The sequence below is a fragment of the Neodiprion fabricii genome, chromosome 3 (assembly GCF_021155785.1).
Source record: "Neodiprion fabricii isolate iyNeoFabr1 chromosome 3, iyNeoFabr1.1, whole genome shotgun sequence".
Lineage (NCBI taxonomy): Eukaryota > Metazoa > Arthropoda > Insecta > Hymenoptera > Diprionidae > Neodiprion > Neodiprion fabricii.
In genome coordinates this window covers 20,336,527-20,356,843 of record NC_060241.1, presented here as the reverse complement: position 1 = coordinate 20,356,843, position 20,317 = coordinate 20,336,527, and the positions used below count along the sequence as shown (strand labels likewise).

The following is a 20,317-nucleotide window of genomic DNA, read 5'->3' as shown; positions in this document are numbered from 1 at the left end:
ATTACCGATCGTTATTCCATTCGATTAATCTCTGTGATCGTCTGAATGGGCAAAACGCATCTCTGGACCATCTATCGCGTTCCGTGGTACGCTAGATGGGGAGAGATGCTGAGCTCGAAGACTTCGCGTCGAAGAGGACCGCCGACCGTCACGCCACACAATAATGCATGCCCTCCAACCTCCCTCCCAGTTTCAATTTGATTTGTAATCTGAGAACAACAATCCGCATAGCAATGTATCTGATATCTAAAAGATGCAGATGCGGATTGGGTTTCTACAGAATTCTTGGGACAAGTTCCAGAAAATACAAATTTTTTGACAGTTTAATCTGTCGCGCCTTATTGCGCGTAGATTAATCACGAGAATTGAACGCAGCTTCATGCGCGTAAATTAATAACTGAAGTTGGACACGTCTTTTTGCATGTCTATTTTGCAAACAGTATATAAAAAAGTTGCGCACTCTCGACGTGCTGATTTTTCAATTCTTCAGGCAACTTTTTAACGAATAATAAGATTTTCAAGTTCAACGACGCCTTTTGCGCGTGGACTTGATACCTTTCAGTTATGAGAGAAACCGCGGCATTTGAAATCCGGCGCTCAACGCGTAGGAACAAAAATCTCGGTAGTGTATACTGATAGTGAAAAATCGTAGCATAAATATTTATGAAATATATCTGAAACGTACAGAAATACTCGTTCAACTGATCGTATTATTTTCTGTTTCAGGGCAACAAAACCGATTTCTTAACAAATGCACTGAGACCCATAAAATGTTTCCAAAAAGATATTCACTTTAATAACTCGAAGCAGAAAAGGATGTTGATTCAAAAAATTTAGAATGTTTTGTATTCGTCGATACAATTGATAAACAACGCAATGAATGTTAAAGCGAATATCATGTTGGTTCCTACCCATTTTTTGTCAGTGTATGAACTTATGTGACGGTGCTAACCATACCTTCGTCTGTTTCAGCTAATAAAACCTCTTGCCTGTTTCAGCTAAACAGATTATATGTTTGTTTCAACCAATTATTTTGCCTCGTTTTTCGTTAATTATATTTTTCACTTACCTAAGCTCAGTATATTTTTGTCTGTATCGACATATGTCACTAATTGTATTTTTATCTTTTCCAGGTAACTGAGTTCAGTTGACTGTATTGAAAAATTAACGTTTCATTCTTGAGGCTTAGGTCTGGTTTAGGTCTGGTTCAGGGTCAGTCATCTGTTTTCATCGATACACAGATTTAGCAATGTGGTTCAGAATCATCATGATCACAAAATGTAGTAAAATTTATTCAGCTGTATTTTTTTTTATATTGGTTTAACGGTCTTTTATTGCGATCGTTGTAGTGTAAGAGTTTTTTTTATCGAATCGCTCATAGGTCATGTTTGGCTTGTATTCCACTGTAGAATTATACAGCTCTGTCGTATTTTGGTCGTTGTGCTTATTTTACTTCGATTTGTTTCCATTTCTTCAAAGATTCCTACATCGTCTTCCGATAGGTAAATGCCAACGTCTTACAGCGATTCGTATTTTCGATATTGGTCTAGTTGTGGATTGTTTTGCGTATTTACCAGGTTCTCCATTCTAGTGATTATCTGATACCGCATACGGAAAAAACCCTTGCGCTAACATTCAAAGTCAACTGGCGTTCGCATATAAGATAAAAACAATCACCCTTCATCCATAATCAAAATAATTATCTTTCATCCATAATTAAAGCAGTCATCTTTCATCGATAATAAATAGTCAGCGGGTTATATGAACTGAAAAATTTCGTACAAACTGCGAATTTCCGCGGGTACAAATTGATTGGGAAACAATTTAGCATAATTAAGATGTGAAAAAAATTCATTTGCAATGTTTCGAAGAACGTAAGATCGATCTTGCAAGTATTCTTCGTGTAGTAGGCCTACTGGGGATACCACGTAATAAAAAAAAAACGCGCCGGGTGCTCTACCGCCTGCGGTGGTGTGGAAACGAGTGAACTTATTTTCACTGGTCAAATACTAACATATAATAGTTTCGGTTTTCTCTAGTTTAGTCAGTGAATTCCACGTAAATACATTTTTCTGTTAGATGAATTTCGTTACTTAATTAAAGTCAACAAAGTGCACATACCTTTGGCAATTTAGAGTGGCAATTCCAACATCTTTCTCCCCCGTTTGACCTTTCGCAATCGACACAGTAAAATCGTCGAATTGTAAAATTCCAAAGTTTCACTCGCTACTTATTGAAGAACTCGATTTTTCGGAGATATTAGTTGAATTTCAATTGTTTATTCGGCACAAAATTCCCAGTATTTTTTTCTGGAACTGTTTTTATTATAATAATTTGTAAGAAACCACGGAAATCTAACGTCAGTCAAGAAATTATTTTTATGCGTCAGCTGCATCTTCTTTCGGAATGATGATATAAGCGTTGACTAAAGATACATATTATCATCTTCAGTTAAAGGTGCGAGTTCAATATTAAACATAATATATGGATAGAAATTATCTCAAGTACTTATAGGAACTACTATATATCTTCATCATTTGATTAACTTCTTCGACTGTCTCCCATCCTTTGCATCGAGAAAAGATTTCTAACTCTGTTAACAGTAAACCAGGTGCATGTATTCAGATAACATTATTATTGTCCAATCAATGGAGATAGATTCACTTTGCTGAATTTGGCATCAGTTCTGTCGACTTTACGTACCTACCACTTGCCGGATTAAGTTGCGCGTGCAAGGTAGGACGCAGAGGGTGCCGCTTAACGATAAAATTATCTCGTCCATATTCGATTGCGAAAGGTGCCATAATTCAGTGAACGCCTTATATAAAGCATGCATGAAAACTGATACTTCCGAAAAACAGCCATTGAAATATGTGTTATTAGTTAGTGTTGAATGGCGTCGAGTAGTTTGCATACAATAAGGCATATTGTAGTGTTATTCGTATTGCATACAGTCAGGCGAACGTATTTTTATCGATTCTTTGATCTGTGACGATTTCATGAATTTTCAATTTTTTTCATCAACCAAAAATGCGTAGTATTCACCGAGAATTAATGTATTCGATAAAAAATGTAAAATGGGATACACCCTTGTATATCTATATATTTATTTAGGCAGTTAGTATTACAGAGCTTTTGGCTACCCTGCACATTACACATTTCTCAATAATTCAACTCATCAATATCACTCGTTTTTCATTCAACCATACGTCATATTTTTATATGGATAATTTCATTCAGTAGGAATGTAATGAAGTAGTAGGATATTTATAATATCAATATCATCGTATATCAAGAAATGTGAAAATAATACGGCAGTATAAAACATCCTACCTAATTGAAAATCGTCGTAAACTGTGCGAAATTAGAAATTAAATTAAAGGAAGAAAACTTACATTAGTTTGTGTATTAAATATTAACGCTCGTCTCTTACTACTATGCATATTTGACACAATCAATGTAACTACTCATACCAACACTGCGCGTGATAATATACGGAAGACGAATATCAATATATGTATGTTGTTTCTTGCGATCAAAACTCCACGCGAAATTATAACTTTCCTTCTAAACATAAAAGGAATAATTAATTGCACGATTGGAATCTAAAAGAAATTCTATCCATTTCTATCTAACCGACACAGGCAAATTTGGCCAGAATAAGTAGAACAGGCAAGAATAAACAACGTATATCGGATCCTCCCGACATTCATGTATGTACAATTTTTCACCTTGGTATACAGTGTAAATGTTCCGTATTATGTAATACGGAGTATGCAGAGAGCACAAAACCATAATTAATGTTAATCTGAATTTTATCACCCTCACTGTAATTACAGAAAAATTATAATTATAATATATTAATTTTTGGATCCCTTTCACAGTATGGTTAACCAGTTTATAATAGCATTATAATCACGGGCGCATACATTGGTAGATTTTGTTGACCGAGAAAATTTGCTGTATGAATTTCGAGATGAATGCAATCGGTAATTTACAACATTGTATTTAATTGCAAATTATAAAAATAATTTTCGTTATATTTAAAAAATATTCCCGAGAAAAGTCGTTATTAATAGAGAATGACCAAATGTCTAACGTACACATTTTTCATTTTACCTATAAAGTAGTGGAACAACACAAGAAAAGACTGTCAATGATAATGCCAACAGTCAACTAAGAACAGATGACAAGATACGTGCATTAAAACCTTCAAATAAGATTATTTTCAATACCCTGACAAAAAACCTTCGCACTCCATTGCCGAAATACTCTAGCAACACTAGATTCATCGGTCATACATGCAAAATGGGTTATCGAGTTACGTTACGATTTATGAAAAAAGATTCGCAAAAAACTTCTGCATTATTAGTCAATAGTATTGCGGTTCCTAGCCGTCCTTTAAAGATGGTAATACTTCTTTTCTGAAATGCTATGAGATATAATTAGTCAGCCTTGCGTGGCTTTCGTTTGCGTACGTTCGGGCTGCTGGGTACACTTTTTGTTTCGTCTTCCTCCTTATCTTCTTCCTGAGCATCAGATCCACTTGCATCTTCATCGACCAAATCATCCTTAACGTTTTCGACCAATTCTTCGTCACCTTCATTCTTTTCCTGCATAAAACCGCCAGACCCATCCTTTTCTTTTTTCTTACTAGGATATGAGACTGGTTTTGGCGGATATATAAAATCGATCAGGCAAACGATGAACTGGAATATACAATGATTTACTCAATACAGTTTAGCTATCAGCCTCAAAGTTATCAATGTGATGAACAACATCCGATGTATACTTACAAGTCCTAGAATGGCGCCAAGGATTATTGTAGCAATTGAAAAGATCAAATAGCTACCCCAAGTAGGCAGGCCATAGTCTTCCATCAGTTTGTTATGCATTCCCTATAAACGACAGATTCAAACGATTGCAGATAATTCAGTCTGTTGGCCAAAGTGGTAAAAAAATTCGTAAACTTCAAATTTGTTGCACTCCTGAAGGACTTTTTTTTAGAATCAGAAAATTTCTCATAGTGCAGATGTTGCAAATATTTTCAATATTGATAGGACTCAAACCAGGGCTTCAGTGAATTATCAATACGCAGTACAAAAATAGCCAAACTGAATCATGCAAATAAATTACTCACCCTCAATATTTGTGATAGTTTGAAAAAATAGCTGATTACAGACATTTGGATAGAGTTTGGGCTTTTCCAACTGGAAATAGGCTCAAGTTGTAACCACTTTTTGTCCTTAACAAACGATATGAGGGATTCCTTGTCTCGTGGACTTTTGTACTGCCTAAATATACCATCTTTTGCGCTAAAAATTGAAAATGAATTCGAAGTATAGATGACCAGATTTATGATCAATAATCACATATAAAATACACATATTCAGTAATAGAGTCGGATCAAATAATGTTTTGATTTCTTCACAAATTCCTTCCAACATTTTACCTAACAAATACATTCATTTTCTGTAGCCTGTATCATGTTAGTATACATTTTTCTATGAAGCAACATATAGTTAATATGTGCCTATAAAATACAAATTCTCGTTTTTTATGGCGTGAACAACCTACTGGAATATTGTCGGTAGGGCAGTAACCATAAATCGTCCACTAAGTCCAGGTGAATCTGTGACGTCTACTTTGCCAACCCGAATGCCGAGATCATTTTTCCATGAGGCAAAACTCTCCCAAACTGGCTCCAGTGCTTTACATGCCGGACACCAAGGTGCGTAACTGAAATTAGGAGGAAACTATTCGAGAAACGTATTTGCATTGAATAAATAATTATCCTATCATAGATGCGCATAACACCGAATTCAATTTTTGGCAACTTAACCTAACCTCTAAAACAAAACAAGTTCCTACATATTAAAAACCGCTGTTATCTTGAAAATTATTAAATTCATTTGTAGGGTAAGAAAGAATTGTTTGGACGGATTTTACATGACTCATAGAACGTGGTAACTGACAGGGCATGGCGCCGAGATAGCGGTAAAAGCGATATACGAGGAGGTTGAAAAACCGGGCGTTGGTAGTCATGCGGTCACCGCAAATTTTCAACAATTCAGTTTCAGAGCCTCGACGTGGGCGAAAAAAAATCAAAAACAAAGTACTCGTCGTAGTAAATATAAGCGAAAACCGGGGGCCGGGTGATTTTTCACACGCAATAAGATATATCGATGATATGCATGTGTGTACACTAGTAACGTGTTCCTGTCTAGCGGATGAATGTTTGTTCGACACTCACAATTCCACCATCCATTCTCCGACCAATATTTTATTCCAGTTGTCTTCGGTTAGCTGTAGCGAGCCTCCATCACCACCGAGAACGCCGTGGATTGACGATAACACGAAAAATATAGAAAAACAGGCAAAATATCGTACAACAATCATTTTTTCCGACTGCAACACTTTATCAGTTCAATGCATGCCCGCCGACGGTTAACAAAGTTGAAAGTATTCAGTATTCACTCGATTATCCGCGGGTTGGGTGTGTTCCGAAATCTATTTTAAGTTTTCACGACCAGCAGATACATACATTTGGTTGATGTTACGAATGTTTGGAACACATTTATGGTTTCCTTCCAGTGACGTTGCGCCCTCCAGGGCCGTGTCGCAAGCCTAATTTGAGGTGACAACAAACTAAATAGTGCGTAAAAATACAAAACCCGACACCTGTCATTCCTGATACATCGTCACTCAGCCGTCCTAACGTCGTCTGTACATATGCGGTGGAAGCTTTTTTCGGCCTGATAGAGTAGATCGACTTCTCAGAAGTGGTTCAATTAGATTCGGTAAGAAAAATTATGAAAGATATTTTACGCATGTGCGTACATACGAGGGTTATATTAATCTTTATGAAATCAGCTGCCAATTCGAACAAAATAGGGTATATTCTGCCTATATTACATGCAATACATAGTCACATTGTACATAACAAAACACAAAATTATTTTCACTCTAGGGCCAATCATGTCGCCTGTGTACCCAACATTGCCCAGGTTGGCTGTACGCGACAGTTTGGACGATGAGGATCTAAGTGACGTTGATGACGAGGTGTTCATAAGAGATGGAAGAAACGGAGGTCTGAAAATAGATGACGAAGGAGGAGTCAAAAGGCCGTTAATGGCACCCCGTAGAAAATGCAAAATAAGTAGACAAACAGATAGGAGAAGACCAAATTGTAAAGCACTGTTGGTTCCCTGCTGCTATGGAAGTATAGCGCTGCTCGTTCTCTTAGGACTAATCACCCTGGTCATATTTGCCGTCAGTGTATTTCCTGTCCCGTTAACATTTCTACAGAACTGGCTTGCACGAGGTATTAAACCCAAGGTTCCTAAACTTGATATCGCCGCTTGTACATCACTTTCTGCAAGCACTGTCTGGACCAGGTCTTTACCCAAATTGACATCAGAAGCTCCTCTGCGAAGCCTAGATGCTAATAGCGACAATATCGACGACATCATTGTCGCCTTCAGTACAGGTTTAAAACTGACACTGATAATCATATTTCACTGTGTAAAGACATATTTTAATTTTGTTATGTTTATTTTACAGATTGCATTATTTCAGTTCCGTTGTCTGTATCTTTAGTTCGTTTGCTTGTAAGTAAAACCATGCTTAAAAGAGCACAGGATTAATCGATATATTCAAAGATCCTACATACTATCAATTTATTGAAGTGCAATAATCTTAAGTCAACTGTTACTTATTTTTTTCACCCTTTATTTCATATTTGTATTACACTTCATGATCTGACATAAAATGTGTTTAAAATAACCATCCATATAATCCTCTGTACCCGCCTTCACGATACCAACATTCACGAATCACTTCTAGGACTAAGTGACATTGAAGCTCCTCAGTACGTGTGCAACGTTTACTTTGGAGGTCAGACTGAATGCTTGGGTGGAGTCCTTGCTCTGGATGGAACGACCGGGGAGACAATATGGACGCACTGGTCTTGGCATGTAATATTTTCCCTGGATTGTTCTATGGACGTCAATGGTGACGAGATTAAAGACTGCATTGCAGCTGGCCGAGGTGGGACGATGCGCGCTATAAGCGGGCGAGACGGTTCTATGATATGGGCATTGCCGCTTCAAGATTTCGACAAATCTGACCATCACAGAATCCTAGATGTTTATGATGCTAATTACATGGCTGATATAGACGGTGATGAGGTCGGAGATATTATTGCTGCTCATACGATGCAAATAGGTACCAAGAGATCCAGTAATGTTGTTGTCGTGTCTGGGAAAACTGGGGACATTCTTCACAAAATTGCTATAAACAACAAGGAACAGTTGTTCCTTGCCCCACAGGCTCTGGTCCACCCAGACGGGGAAAGAATACTCGTCATAGTTACAGGAAGCCACGAACAGCTAGGAGGACTATACGTCGCTTCATTTTCAGACCTTTACGCAGAATTTGTAAGTAAAAATGTTGTGGAAATTAAACACTTGTACGCACTGGTAGGTGTTCACCTTTGCACACTTGATTTTTCAAATTAATTTTGAATAGTTATTATCGATACAAGAAGATTCGCTCAAAAATAAATAAATAACCAGATATAGATAGAAAATACTATTTATATCTTCGTTGAAAGTTTTGATCTTGAAAAATTGTCTCTAATTGTTTAAAATTGTGACACATCCATTAGGTATCAGAGTTCTCGAGGAGCCTGCATTTTTTATATCATGGTGTTGTGAATTATGTGAAACAAAAAGAACTGATGGTTTCAGATTCAACACACATGTACTTTTTGTCGAAGCTAGAAACTCATGCCATCACTGGAAGTTCTTTTCTCGGTACGATTTTTGTAATTTTATCAAATTTCAATACATCATTAATTTATAACTTACAAAGTCTAATTCGGACATGAATCGTTCCAGTTCCTGCGAAAACTTATTAAATTTCATAAAAATTCTACGAATCATTTCAAAATTATTGTTTGAAAACGTGTTAAGCTGAACATTTACAGATTATTTTTCAATTTCCAAAACTTCACGTCAAGATAAAATTAGTAACTTGTGGCCACTTAATCAATGGTTATTTATAAATATTTTTGTATCAATAGTAGCTGTTCATAGTTGACTCAAAAATAAAGTGCGAAAGAGTGACAACTTCTCTTAATCAGACTGGTTAGCAATCATGTTTCCCACTTGTTGATGTGACACTATTGGTATCGAATTAAGAAAGAAATAAAAACTGGCTTCGTTACAGTCAGTATGCCAAGCAATATGAACAATATAAATAAATTATCATTCACACTTTCCATATTTGATTTAATATGACCTCTATGACATTTTTTACAGAAGCTGAAAGAACTATATCATGACTCGAAAAAAGGTATCTTGACACAGCCTGTCCTTGCAGATATAACAGGAGATGGCACAGAAGATATCATAGTAGCCAAGTTCAATTCCACGATTACCGCTTATGATGGGCGATCATTTGAGCAGATATGGAACTACACAGTTCCAAATTCAGAAGTAATTAGTAGTCCGATTCCCGGTTATTACAATGACGATGAAATTCCAGATTTTATGGTGAAGCACCAACTTGGGCCAGGATTTCCAGTGTATTATTATGCAGTGGCCACAATTTTGGATGGAAAAAGCGGTAAACCATTGTTAGAAAACGAACTGCAAGACAGTATGAGTGGTCAAATTTCAGGATTGTCTGTTACCGTTGATGGGTATGGCAATGACTGGTTCTTACACTGGTCAGCCGACTGTTTGAACCATGAAGGAGACAGAAGCGTGTTCGAGTTTCTCAAAACTACGTCATTCTCTTCTCGAATGGGAGCAGATCTCTGCAAGTTACGATTCAATTCCACACTGTCTACTAAATTGTTGGCATTAAGTCAGCACACTGCACCTCCTGGGCTGCCAATATATATTTCTGATGAATGGAAAAAGTTGGAGTACAATAATTCCATTGATCCCAGAAAGGAGGCTGAGAAATATTCAGAAATGCACCCAGATTATGACGGACCTAATCCAGAAATTCGCGTTTCATCCATCACTGAAAGATCGCTGAGAATTCACCCAAGCCGTCGCGTCGGGTCGAGCAACTCCCAGAATGCCGAAAATGATATTTTTGCAGATCAATTCAATTATTATCCGAATTCGAAACTCGGTAATGATTTCCAAGATCTCAAAGCAGGCATTGCCAATGTTGGTAACAACCCTGAAACCAACGTGTCTGGAGATTTTGATTCTGATGAGGATTGGAGAGACACCAACAAATGGTATGATGAAAATAAAGATTACGATCTTTACGATGAAGGATCAAACCATGACATTGATGTAGAAAAAGGTAACGGAATCCGCGAACAGCGCAGCGATTTTATTGATACTACAAAAATCGGTAACTATACAGACAATGTGAAAAATGAATTGGACCCGAACATGGATTATACAAATGGACAAACCGAGAACAACAAGTACAATCGGACAACAAACGTTGAGGAAAGCCTGAGCTATCCGGAATTTGATGTAAACTTGGACAGTTCTGCTGACACTCAACAGAAGCGGAGTATCAATGGTAATAGAAATAAGTCTGAGGGAATTCAAGGTCAAGAAGAAATAGCTGTCGGAAATTTACAAAATAGCCGGAAGTATGAAAGATTTTTCAAAATAAACAAGCGGCCAAATCATGAACTACTGCCCAAAAAAAACGAGGATCAATCTTCAACTGACGAAAATGCTGGCAAAGTTGTGGAAGCACGCCTACTCCATAAAGGATCTGTTCTGAATGTATCAATTCTCGATGTAACCGAAATAAGAAATTCTAGCGATCAACCAGGCTGGATAGCAAAAATCATTGAGAGACCAAAAGAGCCAAACGGTACGGAAAAAGTAGAAGTAGTCGTGAATGAGGTGAGAGCGAAGGATTCTTGGGTGACGAGAGACATATTTTCCAAGGTAACAAAAAATAATGAAGAAGATGCGAACATAGAGAAGATATTTAAACGGGAATCAATGAAGAACCGACAAATTTTTCTGAATAATAATAACAACAACAAAATCAAATCAAAGAGAGAAGCAAAACTTGTTGATTCTCAGAATGAATATGTGGATGGTGTACAAAGACAACCGCCTACTGGCATATTGTTGCCTTCTTTGGAAAGAATTGGAAAGCCTTCAAATTCAGTTGATTTAGTGTTTTTAACGTCATGGCTGCCGCCTTCTGATGCCTCTGTTATCCTGCTTCAACAGGACCTGGACTGTATTCATAGAAAAAGAAAAGAATCTACATCGCCTGGTTCTCGTGGGAAGAATACTAAAAAAGAACGAACACAGACGATACTTGAGTGCCTGGCAGAACGTGGCATTGATTACAAGATACTTCAAGAAGGCACTGATAGAGAGAACGTGAAAATACCCCTAGGTCAAATGACAATTTACAGAATGAAATTAGAATGCGTTTGTCCTGAAGATATGTTGGCAGGACAGACTTGCAGAAGTATATCGTCGCAGCAAAGCTGGCCTCAGCATTTGGGGCCTACGACAAACGGGTATTTCAAACCCCTGAGAAAACCAGCTTCTTGAAATGTGATACTATGCATAATTGTATGTATACATTAAAAGAAAGAAAAAAAAAGTTCTACGAAATTATATGAAATAATTCTTTCAATGTATATCGCATAATCAAAAATTGTTAGCATTGAAAATATTTTCTTCTTATTTAACTCTACATATAATACATCGGTGAATGCTAGTCCTTCATCAATGGTTATAATCATTATCTTTAGTCCGTGTGATAAGGAATACAAGCTGTGCCGTTACAGAATTTTTTGACGACATAAAAAAAAAATTAAACCGATAATCGCATGTAGACACCTATCTTTCTCTTTAATTACGACACATGATAAACCCATTTTAAAGTAATGCAACATAATGCCTATACTTCCAAGATTCAATTGTTGATAGTATATTCGAAAACTAAAAGTTTGAATGTGAATAAACTGATGTATACATTATTTTTAAGCAAATAAAGAATTATCATCCGATGCAACATAGCAGTTTCTTTGTATTTCTCTACAAAAATTTGGAATCTGAAGGGAATATGGAGACTGGCGATGAGTAGAAATCAATTCTGTTGCCATGGTTCTGTTTTATACAAAGTGACAAGTACCACTATTCAGAACATTATCATGTGACCATCTGTCTACTACTGTCTGTCACACTTGCGATACGTTCTTTAAAAGTTCAGGAGAGAAATTAAATTTAAAAAAATATCTCACAATGTCTACGCGGACAAATCGACAGCCCTTAACGCGGACTTATGACTATTTGTACGGTAAGTAAATACATGATGAAAATGTCTTTAAGCACTTACTAATGTCTGTCATGTGGAACACTTTAGATCCAGTATATACTGTATGTAGTGCTAAAGACCACTTCAAGGCAGCTGTCATAGCTGCGAAACGTACCTGTTTGTATGTGAGTTGTATGTGCGTCATAGATTTACCCAAATCAAGATGCTCACTATACATAATCGTTTAATTTTATGTCATCTGCATAGAGAACTTGTGAAAATTTTCCACCTGTATCTTATGATCAACTAAAGTATCCCGACCATCTGCTAAAAATCCGAACTGAACCATTCTGCGCATTGGGACAGATGAATTACGAAGCTCGTATTCGGCAAGTTTATATGAAAGTTAGTAGCTTGCAGTTGAAGTAGGAAACATTTACAGTATGTTGATGGCTAAGCAACACATTGGCTGCAGAGTATGCTATTTTTCATTATTTGCAGTGACTCGCCGATGATTAAAATTATTTACAGGGCAAATTTAGACCCACCAAAGCGTATTGATATCAATGGCCAACACAGACACTTGTTTTACCGAAGACCAGTTATGCCGTTTTTAAAGCCAGCTGTTCCTACAATGCGATTTCACATGAATCTTGAATATGACAATATGGAAAAAGCTATGAAAGATGCGGTGGTACGCTGTTGCCATTTGCCAGATAGGACACAGACTAAGCAGACACAAACAGACTACAGAGAAAGCGAGGCACAAACGTCTCCGTGGACACCTCCTTACAAAGTGCGACCAGGTATGTTGGCTCTTACGAAAATGATCATTGAATTGTTGGCATACGGATTGGAGCTGATTGTTTGTCCTTATGTCTCATAGACGAGAACCCTGAAGTTCTGACCATTGCCCATTTGAGTTGGGGTCATGGATTGCCAGCAGGAATGCACGAGGTGGAGATCATAAACAGAATGAGAATGAAAAGAGCTTGGGAGGCGATACTCCCTCCAATGGATAACGCGACTAACATCAAAACGCGAACGACTATAATTGAAGCAATGGAAATTGATGACTGGGCGTTTCGTGAAGCCGTAAGCATTTCAAATTTAAACCTCACGAATCTCGCGACACTTGCAGCCCTTGGATTCTTAGTGGACATTTGGGTTTTTAAGGAGATTCAATTTATGATGGACACACGAATGGAATTGATGGAAAAATATGCAAAGCTAAAGGATGCGGCGAGAGAGAAAAGCATAGGGGATCGGTACCAGAGAGTTGAAGATTTGATAGACAAAAGGCGAGATATGGAGATAAGAAATATCAGGCAAAAACTTGGACGAGAACTAAGAAAATTGACGGTAAAATATCACGGTGGTCAAAATAAATGGGCAAAAAAGTGCAGCGCAGCGAGAGGTCTTGGTGACTCGATTTTCAAGTTCAAAAAAAGTGCCAAGAACTATCACGAGATCATTAACAGAAGAATACTAGATGATAAGAATGTTCCCGGTTTGTAACTCAACAAATTACAAGTACTGTAGAAGGGATTCAACAAGGTGGATCAGGGACAATTGAAAATTAGTTTAGCACCTTGTACAGGTCATATGTTCACGAAAAAAAAAGGCGAACGCATTACATTTATTCTAAATTCTGCAATCAAAGATAAAAATTTAGCAATAATTCATTAAGCAAAAAAAATAAATAAACAAACTGTCCCTAATTCACCCCATTTTCCAATATCCACAAGAGTAAAAGTGATATTTCTGTATTTTCTTGTAACAGATGCAGATGAAAATGATAAGTACGTACTGCTTCCTACATATTCTGAGTTGAAGGCAGTTAAACCGAAGCAAAAGGCACATGAACTCTGTGTGCGAGAGACTAGATGGAACGAAGAAAAATTGAGAAAGCTTCATGCTGAATTAAAATCGATTAGAATGGACATCAAGCCGGATAAAAATACCAGCTTCATGAAACGTAGATACAAACTTCCACCTATGCCCATCACCCCAAAACTGCCAAACGAGCGTAACGTGAATGAAAGTCAGGAACGGGCAGCTGTATTGATTCAAACGTTAGTTACTGGAAGAGCGATTCAATGCGTTGTGAGTTTTGTAACTATTGTGAGAAATCCAATACCATCAAACTCGATTGACTTGGCATAATTATGTATCACTCCGTGACACTAGATGTTCGAGGGACGAGATAGGTGTAGAGAACTGATTGAGGAACTTCAGTCAACGCATTGGCTGCAATCAGACACCAAGAAACTACGACAAATGGAAAAACGGCACGTTATAGAGCTTCAGCAAAGCGAAAATCACAGAACGCTGCAGGAAGATCGGTTGAACGAAATATTAAACATGCTGGAAGGCATGACGTTGTCGGGAATGTTGGACTACCTGAGCAAGGTATGAAGTATGAAAGTGAACGTTAGTTTATTTGCATTTGTCGAATATTAATAAAATTTTCAAAGGAGTTGGTGCGACTGAAAGATGAGCGTAAAGCGCACGCTTTCGCTCTGCTTGCTGAACGTGAAAGAACGAAGAGGGAGGCGGAAGAGGCTGGAAGGAGGCAGCTGGAAGAACAACGTCGCAGAGAATGCGATGAAATGTTCAGGCAAATGGTGAAGGTAAATCAAGACACAGTCGAACTTTACTTGGAAGACATAATAAAGGAAGGCATCGAGTGGGTCTCAGACGCTGAAGCAAAGCAGTATATCCTAGAGACGGCTGATAAAGTGGATAAGACACTGCAATATGCAAATGAACAGTACGTGCAGGCAAATACGAAGTAATAAATTCAAATTTTTAATATGTGTATGCACATATATGTATACAGGTTTTTATTTGTATTACATAACTAGTAATTAAACAACTCATATTAACAATGAATCCGTAAGTATCAATGGATCAAGTTACAATATATAGTTAATAATATCCGTACAGCTGAAGTATTCTTTCTTCACATACAGTGCTCAAGGTTTGGCTGAACAAGAAATGGTTTCTGATATGATTTACAACTTCGTACTCCCTGACGTCGACAAACAAATAGTGAGAAAGAGAATGCTTGAGCGGCAGGCTAGCTACCTAAAAAATGCACACGCTGCTATTTACAACAAGATGTTGGAGCTACCACCCATCGAACGAAAAACACCCTCGACAGAGCCAACAGCTGCAGGTGAAAGTGACAAAACAGCGGAAGTGGAGGAGGAACGGTTAACAGAACCTGACCAGCTGGTCGAAGTAAATTACTACTTTTTGAATCGAGTACTTGAACAGCTTGATAGACTTTGTCCACGTTATGCCCGGAGCCATGAAATAATATTCTAATGTGATAGAAAAAAATCTTTATTTACACAGGAACTAACAGAGGAAACAAGTGCAGATTGGATAAAACGTCGAATAATCGGGGAAATAATTAGTCCAGAAGAGACGTTGACTGGCAGCATATTAAAGCACCTTATCTCTCGCTCTGTGCTTTCTGGTTAGTTAGCAATTTATGAAAAAACAAAAAGAACCTCAAAAGATACTATTTAGAAGTGTTTTCAGTTAGTACAATTTCCAATTGTAAATACTTCCTTTCGAAGGATCAAACTTTTTACTCGATATTTTATAGATGGCGAAAAAATCGCGCGTTACATACTTGAAAATGTTATCAAAGATGTGGAAGCCCTAGTTGGTAATTCTCAGATGTCAATATTAAGTAAGTTGTATAAAGAAAATTTACATCTGTTTTATGCTATTGTTTTAAACCCATCAATTTTTAGTTTCAGCACGATCCTCAGCCTCAGGATCAGCTGGGTCCTCCTATTCTAGCGGTGAGTGATTTTCTTTAAACTTTTCTTTAAATTATGATAATTGTAACAAATCCTGACCAATTTCTTCAAGACTATTAATTTAACATTTCACTACTTTTTTCAAAGATTCTCCTTTGATCAATACTGGTTATCGAATTTATTCGTTAATTTTTTTGTAAATTCGGAATAATTTCTTTGGCTTTCCATGCTAGTTAAACTTGGCTTTAAATGATGAAAAACACATTTTAGTTTCCAGTGCTAAGTCTAATGCTCCTCCAAGTCACGTCAAGGACACAGAGACTTTGGATTAGAATCAATTTCTCATTTTGAAAGTCGCTTCTTAAATTATATTTATTATTTTATATACAAATATTTAACGTGGTTGAAGTTAGTAACATTATTATAACGAACCATTGGGAAAAAATTTACTATTTTCCAATTTCAGAATGATTTCAAAGGAGCTAAATTTTCAAACAAGTTTTTTTTTGCTTTAATACGGTTTACTAAATTTCAGACAGTTCGAAGGTGCGAAATAACAGTTTTCCTCAAGATGCATTGTTATAATGATGTTACTAACTTTAACATGATTATATTTAAACCAATGAAAAGCAAAATACAATGCGGGCAGACAGTGGAAAGAAACCGTGTGTAGAATTGGACGTGTGTAACAAATGTTATCTTTGCAATGTTCATAACGAAAACTAAAATCAGCCATTTGCAGAGTAGTCCATACTCAGTGTTTTTATATGTGCTAGTTATCATCATATTAACTCAATAGCAGACGCTGATATAGAGGATTTTCTGTAAACGTTATTATCTGTTCTTGAAAATAATAACGCTCCATGTTTAAAAATGTATTAAGGTCCTTACGAAAATGCATTATTTTTTACCCAGCATATACCTATATGAGATAAATTAAATTTCATTAGCACAGCTTCATTTCATGCAAGTCACTTTTGCTACAAATATTTCATAATCTGTTTCTCAATTGCTGCTGTACAATAATAATATATTTCGAGTGTAAAGTACCACACAAGTCAAGGAGTCCCTATATGCTCACATGTCATAAATCCTACTTTCTGTGCTACTTGTTGTCAAAAACGAGAATGTTGTGTAATTTTTTAGCTCATAAAAACTACAAAGTAACTAGAGTTGTTGACAGGTAGTGCAGAAGAATTTTTACACGGCATCTTTCAAATAGGTTTACTGTACTGAAAAATTTCAAAGTGACTTCTATGACAGAACCCCATTGCTCATATTCTTCGATACAGGCTCTATTTTTTACTGATATAAAATAAACTAAATTAACCCTATGAGTAATGAAAGTGAGAAAAAATTTGTGAGAAAATTAAGAGATAATTAGTTAAACAATGCATTTTTACAGCAATAATGTATTTATATTATTTAACAAATCAAGAGAATTAAAGAAATAACGAAGAAAAAAACAATCTCTAAAAAATACCATTTACACAACAGCACAAAGAATAATCAGTCTTGTTCACGTTTCATAAATATTGATTAAATACAAATTGTTGAATTTTTAAAGAAAGCTTCTTTTTACATAAGTGAACACAATTAACCATGGATTAGTTAGTTGGACGTAGATGGAATCTCATCCTCCATATGTTCCGTATCCAACAGATCTGATAAAAACTTTTTAAACTGAACATCTTTTGGGCTAGTCGATGATTTACGTTCGACAATCAATTTCCTCTTCTTAGCTTGAAGATTTTTACTTTGTACTCGGACCGACTCTCGAGACTTGAGTCTATCGATATGCTTTCTTTTGCAGGTTTCTATGGTGTCAGGCTTTTGCGTTTCTTCCCTGGACCTACTCAGTTCAGCTTTTAAGTCACCTATCTTTTGTTCCCACTCTTCAAGGTGTTTCTTCATCTCCGCTATCAGAGTGTCTTGTTCACGAAGCTTTTTTCCTTGTTCCTGTATCTTGATATTCTGTCTCCGCATCTGAAAACCCTGCCTCTTCAACCTCAATTTAAGTTTGTTTATCTTACTTCTCACTGACATAACAGAAATGTAATTTCTTTTCGCCCGACTTTGTATCTTGCGAAATGTTTGGTTCAATTTCTCAGGACTCAAACCATGTGCCAGTGTAATATTCCCGCTATTGGTATGATGTGATATCATCAGGCTTGCGTTTGGCAGGTCATAAGTACCTACGTGACTCACAACAGAAGTGCAAATGCTGTGCTTCAATTTTGGCAATATTTTTTCATCAAAATGTTCCATTGCCATGCTGCTAATATCTCGCAACTCTTGCAGAATCTCATGAGCTCTCGGTGGGGTTTTTGCGTCACGTATTAACCGGAGGACGCGGAATATCTCATCGATAACCTTTCATTTTAGTAGTACCGAGAAAATCATAAACACAGTTAGAGGGTTTTTGCTCAATTTATATTTCCGTTGAGCATCTTTTTGTTTGTTTCTTTTCACTGAGCTAACAATACTCACTTTTCCAGGAATAAAACAGCACAGGTTCAAGTCGACATATTTGATGAAAGTCATTGATAGCATAGAAATCCTAGTTTCTATAGCTGTTAGTATATCACAGTGACGGGCCAAAGGGTGACTTCGTCTCTCTGATTCCCTTCTGGGCAGTTGACATTTTACTGCTCTTAGGCATTGAGCATGGTACTTTTCCATCAGGTTGAAGCCTCGATTCAGAAGCTTTTTACAAGTTCGATCAAACTGCTTGCAAACCTAGAGATGATAAAAAATTCAATAATCAATCACGTATTGCACAGAGGTCGAGGGTCATTTACGACGGGATCATTTGAAAAGCGCGGAACGTTAATGGCGAGAAGGTGGGCGATGATAATTGATGGATATCAAGGACACCGCGAAATAGTAGAGTACAAGTATGTAAAAACCGCTGCTTACCGTTCTGTTTCTAGCGATTTCATCGTATGTTAGGTTAGACAAAATTGTTTCTAGAACAACGTCGGGGAGGTTTATCAACTGTAACATGTCGTTGGAAGAATTTCCGACACACGGCATTCACGAGCTAACTTTTTAAATTAGGGAATTCAGCACCGTCAAAACAGATATTTGTATATATTTAATAACCACTGAGAGGTTTGTGACAGTTACAACAGTTTGTCAATGGTTTGCTAGCTGCCGCCATGTTACAGAAGCCACGAGAACCTTGCTCACAAGATATAATCGCCCCGAATTAATACAATAATACCGTCAAGAACGGAAGGCCAACTGACTGTTCCACGGACTTGTGCGGACAGAATGGCGTGGCGTGTCCGGATAGACGCTTTACAATTAGATGGACGCGTGATGTTCCGTTAGCACTTGTCAGCTAGGGGGCCGAACGGTGTGGGAAGATGCGTCTGCAGCGCCACCCTGCGTTGCTTCAATGCACTGAATAAGGAATCGAGGGTCCTGTGCGAATCGCTAAACAGCGCGCTAGACGCGGGTGAGGATTTTTGCCACCATTTGTAAAGATACATTATTCAAATATTCGCACGTGATGCACGTATATAATGAGATGTTTTTATCCATATTGCTGTTTATTTCGTCATATAGGTTTGTGTGGTATTATATTATTATCCTTCATAACAAAACTCATTGTTATATTTGCACATGTTTGAATACCGGGCAATGTCGCGAAAGTGCTGAGAACATCAATAGGTAAATAAATCAGCCACAGATCCCCAAAAATAGATTGGAAATTTTTCCGTGGAGTTTTGTTTAGAAGAATTCGATATCACTGTAATAGCAATGTAATTGACTGAGGATATATAAAATATTTCACCTTGTGGACTTGGCTCCACATTATTCTAATATGCCGACTCGATTTTACATTAGCATCCAATAAGAAGAGTCTGTAATTGAGAGCAGTAGAATCACCCCTACACTCACTAGGACCCACCCAGGCGGATCAGTTCAGGGCTGAACGACTTTATTTACTTTCAGTTAACGGAACCGTGTGTCGTGACAGCATAAGAAAATCGCGCCTACGAATTGGCAAGTGTGCTACACTAACGTGGCTATTGTTGCTTATGGGCAGGCGCGTTTGTCAATACAGTCTTCAGTCAACGCCGGGCGGGTTAAGATCCACACGGGCCATGCCATACCGATTGTACATCGAAATGCCTGTATTGTTATTTTTCAGTTCATCACAAATGTAGGGTGCCTAGACTACGACGTTATGTCCTTTTTCTACGTTTCTCTCATGCCCTTTCATTCTGCATTCGAACGATTTCTTAGTCGCGCTA

The 20,317-nt window shown here is 37.3% G+C and overlaps 4 protein-coding genes across 6 annotated transcripts; 2 read left to right on the top strand and 2 right to left on the bottom strand.

Moving 5' to 3' along the window:
* Positions 1-3,073: 3,073 nt before the first annotated feature.
* LOC124179251 (thioredoxin-related transmembrane protein 1-like) lies at positions 3,074-6,492 on the bottom strand. Its single transcript, XM_046563477.1, has 5 exons — positions 6,254-6,492; positions 5,578-5,739; positions 5,141-5,315; positions 4,797-4,898; positions 3,074-4,709 (listed from the first exon to the last, which is right to left on the bottom strand). Exons 1-5 carry the CDS (start codon positions 6,397-6,399, stop codon positions 4,446-4,448), a joined length of 849 nt encoding a protein of 282 aa, XP_046419433.1. The 5' UTR covers positions 6,400-6,492; the 3' UTR covers positions 3,074-4,445.
* A 122-nt stretch (positions 6,493-6,614) lies between these two features.
* On the top strand, positions 6,615-12,034 carry LOC124179248. The gene is made up of 4 exons (XM_046563471.1): positions 6,615-6,800; positions 6,971-7,489; positions 7,846-8,438; positions 9,324-12,034. The coding sequence occupies exons 2-4, from the start codon at positions 6,979-6,981 to the stop codon at positions 11,562-11,564; spliced, it is 3,345 nt and encodes a 1,114-aa protein (XP_046419427.1). The 5' UTR covers positions 6,615-6,800; positions 6,971-6,978; the 3' UTR covers positions 11,565-12,034.
* Positions 12,035-12,354: 320 nt separating this feature from the next.
* On the top strand, positions 12,355-17,160 carry LOC124179249 (cilia- and flagella-associated protein 91-like). Of its 3 annotated transcripts, none has more exons than XM_046563475.1 (10): positions 12,355-13,079; positions 13,160-13,368; positions 13,450-13,783; positions 14,057-14,379; positions 14,464-14,685; positions 14,751-15,046; positions 15,249-15,519; positions 15,637-15,760; positions 16,044-16,094; positions 16,323-17,160. In XM_046563475.1, the coding sequence occupies exons 1-10, from the start codon at positions 12,752-12,754 to the stop codon at positions 16,382-16,384; spliced, it is 2,220 nt and encodes a 739-aa protein (XP_046419431.1). In that variant the 5' UTR covers positions 12,355-12,751; the 3' UTR covers positions 16,385-17,160. The 3 variants fall into 3 exon arrangements, with proteins under 3 accessions (XP_046419431.1, XP_046419430.1, XP_046419429.1); XM_046563474.1 differs by having other exon boundaries at positions 12,356-13,079; positions 15,893-16,094; XM_046563473.1 differs by having other exon boundaries at positions 12,358-13,079; positions 15,893-17,160.
* Positions 17,161-17,262: 102 nt separating this feature from the next.
* LOC124179250 (F-box only protein 28) lies at positions 17,263-19,346 on the bottom strand. Its single transcript, XM_046563476.1, has 3 exons — positions 18,972-19,346; positions 18,543-18,791; positions 17,263-18,425 (listed from the first exon to the last, which is right to left on the bottom strand). The coding sequence occupies exons 1-3, from the start codon at positions 19,086-19,088 to the stop codon at positions 17,664-17,666; spliced, it is 1,128 nt and encodes a 375-aa protein (XP_046419432.1). The 5' UTR covers positions 19,089-19,346; the 3' UTR covers positions 17,263-17,663.
* Between the last annotated feature and the right edge of the window lie 971 nt (positions 19,347-20,317).